The sequence below is a fragment of the Lactuca sativa genome, chromosome 1, assembly GCF_002870075.4.
Source record: "Lactuca sativa cultivar Salinas chromosome 1, Lsat_Salinas_v11, whole genome shotgun sequence".
Classification (NCBI taxonomy): Eukaryota; Viridiplantae; Streptophyta; class Magnoliopsida; order Asterales; family Asteraceae; genus Lactuca; species Lactuca sativa.
This window is the reverse complement of record NC_056623.2, coordinates 191,808,914-191,819,310: the sequence shown is the minus strand read 5'-3', so window position 1 is coordinate 191,819,310 and position 10,397 is coordinate 191,808,914. Positions and strand designations below refer to the sequence as shown.

Here is a 10,397-nt window from a genome sequence, read left to right as displayed (position 1 = left end):
ATCTTGGTTCTTAGTACACTATTTTAGTTGAATGGTGTTTAAATTGGTTATCCTTATATGACATTAACCCTAATAATAATAATAATGCTTTAATAGGTTTGTCGTCCGTCTGTCCGTGTACCATGACCCGTTATTTTTGACGGTTGTGGTAGATCATATTTTTTTTATCATCTTCAATGCAGTCGGATTTTAAAAAAAAAAAGTTTGGAGCATGTTGGGCCCGCATATTATGAAATTAGAGGGTTGTTGGATTTGCCCTAATACAAACAAATGAGATGAGATTAAAAGGACAATCAAATTCAAAGATTTGCTTCCCTACTACATGTGCCTCGTTGGAGTTATTTTGTGGGCGACTTATTTTTTAATTCCAAATTAAAATTTTACTTTATCAAAAAAATAATTTATGCTTTTCCTAAAGGGCATGGCCTACAATCCTACACCGTCCTTAGTGCGACGTTATTATTTACTTTTGGCATACAAATAATTTTCAAATTTTTGTAGAAAAAACCTTTTAATTAGGAAAGATACTGAACTTGAATTTGAACGAAGAATACAATTGACAAATTGACAAATTTCATGTGACATCCTCTCCTCTATTACTTATATATTCCACATGTAATTAAAAAACTATCCACTTCTTCATCTCTTTCCCATGAATCATCCTTCCAAAATGCAATATCATCTCATCAAAATCTTCATCTTCATCCTAACTCTCATCTTCTATGATGGTTGCGAGGCATTGGGGAAAGGGACTCTGGCTGGTGGTTGGAAACCAATTCCCGATGTCACTAACCCTCTGGTGGTGGACATCGGGAAGTTTGCAGTGGATGAACATGACAAGAAGAACCATGCGACTCTAAAATTCAGGAAAGTTGTTAGTGGAAAGAGTCAAGTGGTGGCCGGAATGGATTACAATCTCACAATTATGGCTGTTAACGGTGGTCTAGTGCTAAATTATGTGGCTGTTGTTTGGGATAAGCCAGGGCAGAAATTTAGGCAGTTAGTGTCGTTCAAGGGACCTATTTGAGGAAGGAAGTTGACGTTGTATACTTGTATGGGTGTATTATGTAATCGCAAATAAAGAGATAAAGATAAATGGTTCATACATCAAGTTGAGGTTGTTGTTAGAGGTGTGCATATATAATTTGATTCAATTCAAACTAACCAATCTAATTAAAACTATCTAAGAAAATCGTATATCCCATTTTAATTAGGTCAGTCTGTTAAAAAACCAACATAAAGATATGACAAAGAGCAAATTGATTCAATCCAATTAACTATTATTGGGTTATATTCATTTTATGTACCATCAATGATACAATCAAATTATATTAAATTTATTAATATATACATTTATACTTCTTTTCGTATTTATTGTCCGTTTTTAACTTTTAAAGTTTTTATTCTTAAACTTTTAACTTTAAATATTTTTGTTTTTGATATATATATAATATATGATGCAAAATATACAAATAAATTATGTTTTAAATACTTTTTCATTGTTATAGGTTTCATCAACTAATACATAACATAAATAAAAATATTTAAGATCAAAGTTAATGAATAAATACTTTAAAAGTTAAAAAATAACAATAATAATGAGACAGATGAAATATATTTTAAATGTTTATAAAAAAATTATAACTAAAAATGTAATAAAATTACATTTGATGGAAGTTGAGAAATTTAATCGGATACATTAGATATCCGATCCATAAAACGATCACATCCAATGTTTAATTAGATTGTTTTGTTTTAGCATAACTATTTGGATTAGATCGATTAAAAATATTCAATATCTAATGAATAACTAAAATGAATCAGTTTTATATAAAAATGTAAACCGACAAATTTCTCATATGTTGCTCTATGTGTTCAATAAGTTTATGACGGATAAAAAGTTGTCAAGCTCTTTTTTTCTTTAGATCGCTTTTTTTTAAATGTTTTTTGTGATTAAATATTTAAAATGTATTTTAACACGTCAGAAACTTCGGCACAATGTTATATTCTGATCAATCTAACGAGTAGTTAATTGGTAATTTTACATAGAAGTTTTTTCCAAAAAAAATATTTTTTCTCTTCTAACCATTCAAAATAAGAGTTTATTAGTATTTTTTGTGATGAGAAAATATCACATTAAGATCACAGTAAATGACGAATACACTAAATATTGGTTTGAAACTCTATCTTTTTGTGCATAAATACCATAATGACTTCAAACTTAATGGCATGACTCTTTGTAGAGGTTCTACTACTTCATAATTAGGTGTTAAGCCTTGGTGTTGACAATCTTCAACAAACTTCGGATCTTCGGAGTTGCTAAAGCATTGTAATGAAAGGTTATCTATATCACACTCGGAGTGCTCATATATAAGTTTCCTTAAAAAATCAATACTCTTAAGAAGATACATCTATTATTTAGAGGGTGTTTGGCATTATTTTTAGACAAAACTGCACAAATGGTCCCGTGGTTAGCTGAAAATTGTCACTTTGGTCTAAAAATGTTTGGACTAGCACCAGAGGTCCAAACTTTTCATTTTGTTGCGTGTTTGGTCCAATTTTCTATAAACTTTTTCATAATGACTATTTTGTCCTTATTTTTTTTTCTTTTTCATTTTTTTATTATTTAAATACTTTTTTTAATTAAAATAAAAAATAAAAAAGAAAATTTGCATTTTCTATTTTATTTTTATAATTTTTTATAACAAAATAAAAATCTCTCTCTCTCTCTCTCTCTCTCTCTCTCTCTCTCTCTCTCTCTCTCTCTCTCTCTCTCTCTCTCTCTCTCTCTCCAAATACACATCTTCCTAAAAATTGTCTAGATGAACAAAAAAACACCTAGAACAAATTGTTGAACTCGTCGATTCTAAATGGAGATGGAGAAAAGAGAATGAGAAATCATATCTAGGGTTAGTCTTCTCCATCTGCTTTTAGATATGTTCGTCTTCTCTATCTGTTTTCATATCTGTTTGTGTTCTTCATCACTGTCAGGATCGGTTTACAACACCACCCCCTTCTAAGTTCATCTTCTCCGTCTGTGGCTCGATTTTCACTATCACCGAAGAACCCACCCCAACCATACCCTCCGGTACCATGGTAAATCTTCAACATATGGTCTATAGACCACAATCAACCACCAAACGCAATCAACGACCACCGCCTCCGGTACCACGGTTGAAGTTTGTTTAGGGCACGCCGTTACAAGAGCACGCCGATCCTTGGACTCAAGATAACAAACCACTGATTTATTTTGCAAAAACTAGGACTGTCAATCGGAGCTATTCCTCCATTGGGATTTCAGATTGAACCTCCCGCAACAAAAACCTAACCCTAAAGTTTCAGGTGGCGACACACAGATCGAAGCTAGGGTTTCAGATTAATTGAAGAACATGTGCAACGATTTTTCATTTTGATTTTGGAGATTTTGCTTCAATTGAACGTGGACTCATGGATTTAGTTTGACCCTTTTCACTTCTGTCACCGACCCTTTCATTTTTGGTGTATCACCTGGTTTAGATGTCGATAAATGGAACAATCTTGGAATTTGGTGCCTAAACAAGACAAGGGCGAGGATGAAGGTTGTTGAACGGCGACAACACGATGGTGATTCATGGCAGGGAATCGATTATGCTTTTTTGTAGGTAATGACAGCTTTCAGATCTATCGGAGGTTGGTGGTGGCGGAGACGATAGAGGCTGAAGGTGGAGTTGAAGTGGTGGCTGACGGCGATGACGGTAGTGGAGTCGACGATGAAGGGTTCTTGAGAGCCATGAAGAACAAATGAGAGAGAGAGAGAGAGAGTTTATTATTTATTTTTAAAAATTATTTTTTTAAATCTGAAAATCAAAAAAAACAATTAAGAAAAAAAAATCATATTAACAGGGGCAAATCGGCCATTTTGAAAAAAAATCAGAACATATTGGACTAAACAAGCAACAAAATGAAAACTTTGGAACTCTGGTGCTAGTCCAAACCTTTTGGACCAAAGTGACAATTTTAAACAAACCACAGGGACCGTCTATATAGTTTAGTCTTATTTTTAAAATAATTTTTTTGTCTTTTTTCTTTTTTTTGAAAAAGTCAAAAAGTTTAATAAGATGTTTGAGAGTTGTAAGAAGTTCTTTTAAAATAGCTTTTTGGTAAGAAGAAACACACCTTTTTTAAAAGTCACAAAATGTTGTCTTTTGATGACTTTTGGGTTTTTAAAAGGTAAAAATCTAAAAGCTATTCCAAATACATTTTAAAAATATATATCTTTTGGCAAAAATAACAAGTCAATAAGACCTTTTATGAAAAGGACTTTTGAAGTAAAAAACCTAGCCGAACATACCCTTAAACTTTGCTTTGTGTTTAACTTTGTGTTTAACAATAACCATCTAGCATGAATGGATTACCCTCGATTGTATCCTAATTCAAATTTGTGAATGTGGTGTGGGTTCAGATTCTCATGTGCTGGAAATATTAATAAAATGTTTTAAAAATTAACATAATAATTCAAATTTCTGATTTAAAAAAAAAAAAAAAAAAAAAAAATTCGATTTTTTTACAAAAATGGAGATTTTTTAATTTTTTTCAGAAAACATGAATTTAAAAAAAATGAAAAAAAAACATTTTTTTAAAAAAAGTCCAATTTTTTCAAAAAAAAACTATAATTAAAAAAAAATTGTATTATTTAAAAAAACTGCATTTAAAAAACTATAATTGTTTAAAAAAATGCAATTTTCTCAAAAAAAAAAAGAATTGAATTTAAAAAAAAAAACTGTATTTTTTTTAAAAGTAAATTTTTAAAAATCAATAAATTTAAAAAAAAAAAAAAAAAAAAAAAAAAAAAAAAAAAACTGGAATATTTAAAAAAAAAAAAAAAAAAAAATTTAGTTTTTTTAACAAAAAAAATCAACTTTTTAGGTGCATATATGCATATTTTCTCAAATGTGTATATGCATATTTATTATACTATAATATTCATAAGCAAATCATAAAAAAATCACATTTTTATTAATCAAACTATAAACACAATACTACAAGTATTTTATTCGATACAAAATAAAATATAAAAAATAATAAAAACTACAAAGATTCATAGTGGGAACATTTCTTCATATCAACATTCCCATATTTTCTTCAATTTATCACTTTTCACATTTTCAATAATTTCCACAAATTCTTTAAATATACAAGAAAATTAAAAAAAAATTAATTGATTAATGCAAGAATACTCATGTGAATCATATGTGATTCACTTGTGATTTACATGTGAATCATATGTGAATTACATGTGATTTACATATGAAACACTTGTAATTCATATGTGAATTACATGTTATTTACATGTGAATCACATGTAATTCTTATGTAATTCACTAGGGATCTACATGTGAATCACATGTAATTCATATGTTAATTACTTGTGATTCATATGTAACTCATATGTGATTCACTTGTGATTTACATGTGAATTACATGTGATTTACATGTGAATCACATAGAATTCATATGTGAGGCACTTGTGATTTACTTGTGAATGACATGTGATTTATATGTAAATCACATATAATTCATAGGTGAATCACGTGTGATTTACATGTGAATTACAAGTGATTTACATGTGAATCGCATGTGATTTACATATGACTCACATGTAAATCACATATAAGTTACATCTGATTCATATTTGAGGCACTTGTGATTTACTTGTGATTTATATGTAAATCACATATAATTCATATGTGAATCACATGTGAATTACATGTAATTTACATGTGAATCACATGTAGTTCACATGTAAATCACAAGTGAATCACATATGAGTTACATTTGATTCATATGTGAATTACATATGAATCACATGTAGCTCATATATCTGACATGGCTTCTGGTCCATCATACTATTATAATATGTATAGGTTGAAATCAACAGGAAACCACCGTCCATATTCATCTTGCATCAGCTGCTGAAGCTGGGGGCTTTGTGAGTTTCTTTCATTTTTTTTTGGTTTATTTTATATAAATTCATATATCTAATATGTATAGGTTGTTATTAATACTATTGTTACTTTAATAAAATCTTTAGAACAAAATTCAGAAAATTTAAAAAAAAAAAGTTATAAAGAAAGTAACCTTATGGATGATGTTGAGATCAACTCATCGCCCCTTTCCGAAATTGTTGTAAAGAATCAAGAATAATCCAACCTCCTGAAGTTGACCTCAAATAATTTTTTTAAATTAAATAACTCTACTTTTTAAACTACATCCACTTAAATGCAGTTTTTTTAAATTAAATAACACTACTTTTTAAACTACATCTACTTAAATACAAGAACAATATAGTTCATTTCATTAGAACTTACTCACAATTGTAAACAACATCATGAATCCTATTAACTCCATTTCTCTCATCCATAATTGGCACAAAACACTCATCCATAACAGAAAATGCAACATCCAATTTGGAATTGCATTCGATCTTTTCTGGAGCATCAACAAGTATAGAATCTTGGCTAACATCTGCACGCTGAAGCAGTGTCCATGAAAATCCATAAATTAATCTGAATGTCTTCATGATGTATATAAGAAATGACATCAGATAATATAAGAAATGTTGAAATCTCATCAGGTGCTATTGGAGCTGGTAGGCAACTCCTTAGACACATAAAATTAATCAACAACGGGTACTTATATGTTATATCTTACTATTTTTCACTAATTTATTTTACTATATATCACCTTAATGTATTATCAATATGTAAATCTTTTGGATCTTTTACATTTCTTCTTCCTTAAAGGTTTGGTGAGGTTCAAAACACTACTAGAAAAACAGCCTTTTACGACGCTCATTGCGCGTCGTAAAAGGCTCAGACGACGCGCAAATGCGCGTCAAGGAAGGCCCTGTCATAAAGAGAGACGACGCGCTTTTACGACGCTCATTTACGACGCGCGTTTACGACACACAATGCGTATCAAGGAAGGCCCTGTCATAAAGGAAGATGACACGCGTTCGCGTGTCGTAACCTTACGACGCGCGTGTTAATGACACGCAATGCGTATCAAGAAAGCCCCTGTCAAGAAAGGCCATGTCATAAATGAAGATGACACACATTTTTGCGTATCGTAGATTTAAATGTTTAAAAAAATAAATTTATATATTTATTAAATTTTAAATTAAATTTGCATTTAATTTCTCATAATAGAAATAAAACACCATATACAAAAAATTCAATCCATTGCACAAAAATTAATGTCATACAAGATACAAAATAAAATACAATAAATAAGTAAGATAATTCATTGCATAAAATGTCAAATATTGCAACATTGCCCTACCAACAATTGCAACATTGCAGTTTCCCTACCAAGGAAGGGATAGAACTTGGCTAACAAGTGCCCTACCAACAATTGCAACATTGCAATTTCCCTCATGATATCTTTCCTTCATATTCTGAACAACATCTAATGCTTTGAACCTTTCTTGAACAATCGTGTTGGCCCCATTGAACATAAAGATTTTATCTTTAGTGTCCAATATGAACATTTCATCATGATTCAGGGTGGAGCGCGTAAAAGGGACCTGAATAAAGAGCAGAAAGATGTTTCAAAAGATGAATAAACAATTGATCTAAAATATGTTTGAATTATATATGCACCTGTTTCAATCTGACAACTCGTTTTCCTTTACATGTGTACAACCGTGGTTCAGGCTTTTCTTTTTCTTCTTTTTCTTCTCCATCTTCTTCTTCGTCTTCTTTTTCTTTTTCTTCTTCTTCTTCGGGTGTTTTGACTTCAGATCCAAAACCTCCCTCAGGTGGAATTAAACATGGTTTAAAGTATGACAAAAACCTATTAGATTCATGACCTTGAAGTTCTCGATACTCTACTGCACGATTGCCAAGAACTGAATCAAGCTCAACAGCTCTTACAGCTGCTGCTCCAGCTTCATCCTAATTTACATCATTAATTTAACTATTTGTTACAGATATACACACAAGAAATTTACAAAAAAAAAAAAAAAAAAAAAAAAAACGTAGAATGAAATACCTGATTAGCATCTTTTCCCAACCAGAAATGTATATTGTAAGTGTATGCACCTGCCTTTCCAGTAGTCTGCAAGTAAACAAATTGTTGATATGATCTATTGCAAAGACCTTTATATGCCTGTATTAAGAAGGAAATTTAAATAATCATTTAGATGAACAATAACAAGCATGCAAGATATATATAAAAAGATATACATACATTTAATGGTGCATATAACATAACAAAGAAAACTAGTCAAATGCACCTCATTAATATCAGATTGTTTTTCAGCTTCAATGTAAATAAAGCCCTTCACATGCTCAACAGAAAATGCAGAAACTATTTGTAGCTTAGCTCCAAGAGACTTCAAGTCAACATACTTCTGCATGAGGCAAAAAAGCCGAATGCCTCTCCCTTCCAACCTACAGTCAATTTTATTCAAAAATGACATCAACTAGGGCCTAAAAGCAAGTTGACAAGCTAAACAGATTAGCTACAGAAAAAATACCATGCATTTGACTTTCCAGATTGTTGGATCCTTCGAATATAACATATATGTGTTCTTTTCATCCGACCTTGGAGCTTCAGTAGTTTGGTGGTCTTCTGCGTATCTAACAAAAGTAGAACCTGGTTCATCCATCTTATCTTCTTTAGGAAAAAAGGGAATGTTAGGAGTCTTTGGTTCAGCCTTGACCTAAAAAAAAGCAAAAGGTTTAGTTAACACTCTTCCACTCCCACAATGAACCTGCACACGTCCATTCCCATGATTTAGTTAACAAGTCAATGTGAATCAGGAGAAAAGAATGATAAAAATCAGAGTCTTGCCTGCTACCGACGTATCTAAAAGCTTTAATATTTTGGAGTTGGTGGTGTTCTCCATTTCCTAATCAAAATCCTACACAGTGCTCCCCTGCAATAACAGCAACACATATTTCATAGTTGAGAAAAAAATTCTAAAAAGAAAAAAAGTAAATAGAATAAAAGAAAGAAAGTTGCTTTTGGTTTCGCCAAGATATACATCTATTAATTTTTTCATTCTTATCCATATCCCAAACTAAAGTAATTCACATGAAAATAAACCATAAATTATCTTTAATTATATTGCTTGTCTTGGTCTGCAATCTACATTTATGAAGACACCAATAAGCATATGCTTACATGAGAGAAATTGATTTATGATAAGCAGATTTTTACAACTTGAATCGTGTGAAGTTTCAATACTGTGATGGAGGATCTTTTGTTGGGGATAGTAAGTTTGACAATGGGGTACAATAATAAATATGACTAAAATAGTTTCATTGTTAACCTCTTATTGCTTATCATTAACAAATACATACTGTAATCTTTCTTGCTAATAATACCAACATTCTAACATTTTCTTCAAAAATAGACATTAGTTCTGTTTTTCCGAGGGCATCAGATTTGGAAAGAAATTATTGAAGATCTTCTGCCAAAAGGCATGAGGTTTGCTAACAAGGTATATACAATACACCTCAATTCAAAATCTACTCAATAATTAATGAAGTTCATCAATAGTAATATTAGTTTTGTGTTTATGTTGACTTAAATTTTCCAGGCTTTGCTTTCTCGGTGTTCAGCTGGGGGTTTAGCATCCTACTTGCATTGTAATAACTTCACCAGTTATCTACCAAATACCACCACTGTCAAATGTCTGGGTGATGCTGGATTTTTCATGGACTCGTATGTTCTTATATAACTTCTTATTAAATATTAAATATTAATAGTTTAATATTTTTTTGCTTTAATTAATATATAGTATATATTTTCTTTTTGATTTTCGCCTTTTCAGGTTGCAGACCAGATATCATCATGAACCACACCCAAAAAACTTTCTTTCAGCATCTTGTCACTCTAAATAAATTCATTTCTTTCATATTTTTGTACAGAACAGAAACAATAAAAGGAGTTTTTTTTCTAACAGGGAATAGAACAGAACCTGGATAAGAATTGCACGACTTCTATCACTGATCCCAAACAAGTATCTGTTGAATTACATAACGCCTCCAGTTTTCATTTTAAACTCCACCTACAATGTATACCAAGTAAGATATATCATCGAAAACAACCCTAGCCTTACTGACACCATATTTCACTTGTGCTAAATTTATATATGCAAGAAAGAATGTGTTCTCCTTGTAAGTGTATTCTCTACTCTCACGACAATAAGGACATTTAAGAATCTTTTCTAAAAATTTGACTGAAAATTTATATGCAAACTTGTTATATAATATGGGAAATATATTCATATTTTAAGAGAAGTGATCTTAAGTAAGTTTTAGCAGACACAATGAAAGAACAATTTAAACTTCCACAGGAGATAAGGAAAAATAGGGTACCAGCTGGGAACTGCTCTGTAGATAAGAGGG

The 10,397-nt window shown here is 30.9% G+C and overlaps 1 protein-coding gene across 1 annotated transcript; it reads left to right on the top strand.

The window, feature by feature from the left end:
* Positions 1 to 554: 554 nt before the first annotated feature.
* LOC111878960 (cysteine proteinase inhibitor A) lies at positions 555 to 1,111 on the top strand. The gene has a single exon (XM_023875444.3). The coding sequence runs from the start codon at positions 653 to 655 to the stop codon at positions 1,025 to 1,027; it is 375 nt and encodes a 124-aa protein (XP_023731212.1). The 5' UTR covers positions 555 to 652; the 3' UTR covers positions 1,028 to 1,111.
* The last annotated feature ends 9,286 nt before the right edge of the window (positions 1,112 to 10,397 follow it).

What these genes read in the sequence shown, in the direction of transcription:
- LOC111878960 (XM_023875444.3), top strand. Translation starts at nt 653, where the DNA reads ATGAATCATCCTTCCAAAATGCAATATCATCTCATCAAAATCTTCATC.